The sequence below is a fragment of the Teleopsis dalmanni genome, chromosome 1 (assembly GCF_002237135.1).
Source record: "Teleopsis dalmanni isolate 2A chromosome 1, ASM223713v2, whole genome shotgun sequence".
Taxonomy (NCBI): Eukaryota; Metazoa; Arthropoda; class Insecta; order Diptera; family Diopsidae; genus Teleopsis; species Teleopsis dalmanni.
The window spans coordinates 86,984,769-86,987,025 of NC_051846.1; the positions used below are offsets into that span (position 1 = coordinate 86,984,769).

A 2,257-nucleotide genomic window follows, 5' to 3' on the forward strand; every position below is an offset into this window, starting at 1 on the left:
GTTGACCCGCACATCAAGAAAAAAATGCGTGGTCAACGATTTTCGTCGCCAGAAGATGCTAAAGCGTTCAAAAACCATGTATTGGAGGTGTCTCAGTCAGAGTAAAAAGGTGCTTCGACAATGGGTTTGAGCGCATGCAAAAGTGTATAAATCAGGCTGGAGAATACTTCGAAAAACAATAAAACAATTTTTGATGATAAATATTCGCATTTTCATTATTAGGCTAGAAATATATATGGCAGCCCTTGTATAAACATATAATATTCATCACTGGATTAAAATCTGTGTTGATACGATTTTATAAAATCTTGAAATAACACCTATTGCAGTTCTTCAATATAAAGTTTAATGGTAAAACTAAGCTCCCGGCTGGCAAAAAATAAAGTGACTTAGATCGCTTCGTTTAATTTATTTATTGTGACTACCCCGCACAAAAAACTGACATATCGAAACTTGTATTTTCTTCCTAAATAATTAAAGGAAATGTATTGCAGTTGGCCATATGATTTTTAAACCGAATAAATTTTATGACGAAAACATTTTTTAAAAAAATAATTTGTTGATGTAAATGTTTTGGTTAAGTTCTATTGTGAAAATTATCAAAAGTTAACTTTAAAAATTTTAAGTGGCTATCTCAAGGTCTAATGTTTGTTTGGATTCCCGCTAGTAGCAATCGTCAAATACAGACGGGATTTTTATGGTACTTACAATGCTGAACCCAGCTCCCCAAAATTGCCGCGATGTGGCTAAAAATGAAAATCTGGAAAAGGTTAGTTAAATACTTCTCTGTAATATTCGGATAGTCTTTTTGTATGTATTTTATTTCTGAAAGCACTTACATGTGTATTAAAGTCTATTAAAGGAGCTTGGAATGCTACATTTTGATAATTTCTTGTATTCTTTAGGAGTTGCAAGTAGATAAAGTGGGGCCCAAGCCTGTTGAAATTCTGGATGGTGCTTTCAATGAAGCTACAGATGACGCTGAATATACTAATATGAAGGTAAATATGTTTAAATTTACTTATTATTTCTATTCAAATGTTACTTTAAAACTTTCTTTAAACATTTACTTTCTTTAAGCAGTTTAAAATGAAAAGCATATCTCATTGGCCCTACCATTGTCCAATTGCTTCTTGCAGACAAGTGTTAGGTGTAAATTGCATTCTTTCACATTGTCTGGTGGATCACACTAGTGATTTATGGATGAAGGGAGTTCAATGCAAAGAGATCTATAACAAGCAGCGTACTATTATAGAAATAGATGTCGGCAAAATTGAATTTAACAAAAGCATTTGTCTTGGTTGCATTATGTATGCGGGTTTGGCTGAGAATGATCGGAAAACTCTTCCTGGCATACGTGGCTTATGTGCGCAGAACGCTTTTCTTCCACCAATGTATATGCAATACAAAAATCACATGCCCATTTTAATAATGTGCTGCAGCACTTCGTGGAAAGAATGGATTTCTAGGCGTGAATTGAGAAATAAATTTGAAAACTCAAACCATAAGGGCAAAGAATTGTTGGTTTTCTGGTTAACTGGTCCTGAAACTGCTAAACCGGTTCATCTTATAATGACAGTTTACAGCAAGAACTTGCTGTACTCCAAAAGTGTGATTCTTTCTGTAAAACCACTGCGGGAACCTCAACATCCAAAAGCTTTCTTCGTCAAAGAAGCTAATTATTTAATGCTTACTGCTGGAGAAATTGAAAAGGTCACCGAACAGTACTCCGCAAGATTAAACCTTGATTTTATCATAAAAGAGTTTTAATATACCTGCAAATGTCTATACGTACGCCTAGTAATGTTATACATCTATTGTCTATTGAAAGCGTGTAAGTGCCAAATGTTACGTAATACAAAATTATATGTTATTAAATTTAAAGTTAGAGAACATATAATGAATAAATAATTAAAAATAGATGATTATATGTCAAACGGAAATCAAGTATCACTTTATTATATATTGTAAATTTTACGATATTTAGTTTCCGTAACGAAAATTATTCGTAACCACAGAAAATTTTAATTAATTTTTAATAATTTGCATATATTATTTTTCAAATTATTTTATTAAAATTTTTATTTGAGTTTCCCACTCCGATTACTTCGTATATAATTCGAAATTGAATAAAATTTTGATGTATAATATTTTGGTTCTCCCGCAGTTTTATAAAATCATTGATTTGCATTTTTAACTCATCGAGTCTGTAAAATATTATGTATCAAAACAAAGACTAGAAATGTCCGAAAAACTG

The 2,257-nt window shown here is 31.8% G+C and overlaps 1 protein-coding gene across 2 annotated transcripts; it reads left to right on the plus strand.

Moving 5' to 3' along the window:
* The first annotated feature begins 544 nt into the window (after window positions 1-544).
* On the plus strand, window positions 545-2,015 carry LOC119668996. 2 transcript variants are annotated; one of them, XM_038078721.1, is made up of 3 exons: window positions 545-769; window positions 906-1,001; window positions 1,081-2,015. In XM_038078721.1, exons 1-3 carry the CDS (start codon window positions 698-700, stop codon window positions 1,768-1,770), a joined length of 858 nt encoding a protein of 285 aa, XP_037934649.1. In that variant the 5' UTR covers window positions 545-697; the 3' UTR covers window positions 1,771-2,015. The 2 variants fall into 2 exon arrangements, with proteins under 2 accessions (XP_037934649.1, XP_037934650.1); XM_038078722.1 differs by having other exon boundaries at window positions 1,084-2,015.
* Window positions 2,016-2,257: the final 242 nt, after the last annotated feature.

Excerpts from the sequence above, each read along its gene's own strand:
- LOC119668996 (XM_038078721.1), top strand. The coding sequence starts at position 698 with ATGGTACTTACAATGCTGAACCCAGCTCCCCAAAATTGCCGCGATGTG. Across the intron at positions 770-905 it reads AAAATGAAAATCTGGAAAAG|GAGTTGCAAGTAGATAAAGT; the intron begins GTTAGTTAAATA and ends TGTATTCTTTAG. Across the intron at positions 1,002-1,080 it reads CTGAATATACTAATATGAAG|CAGTTTAAAATGAAAAGCAT; the intron begins GTAAATATGTTT and ends ACTTTCTTTAAG.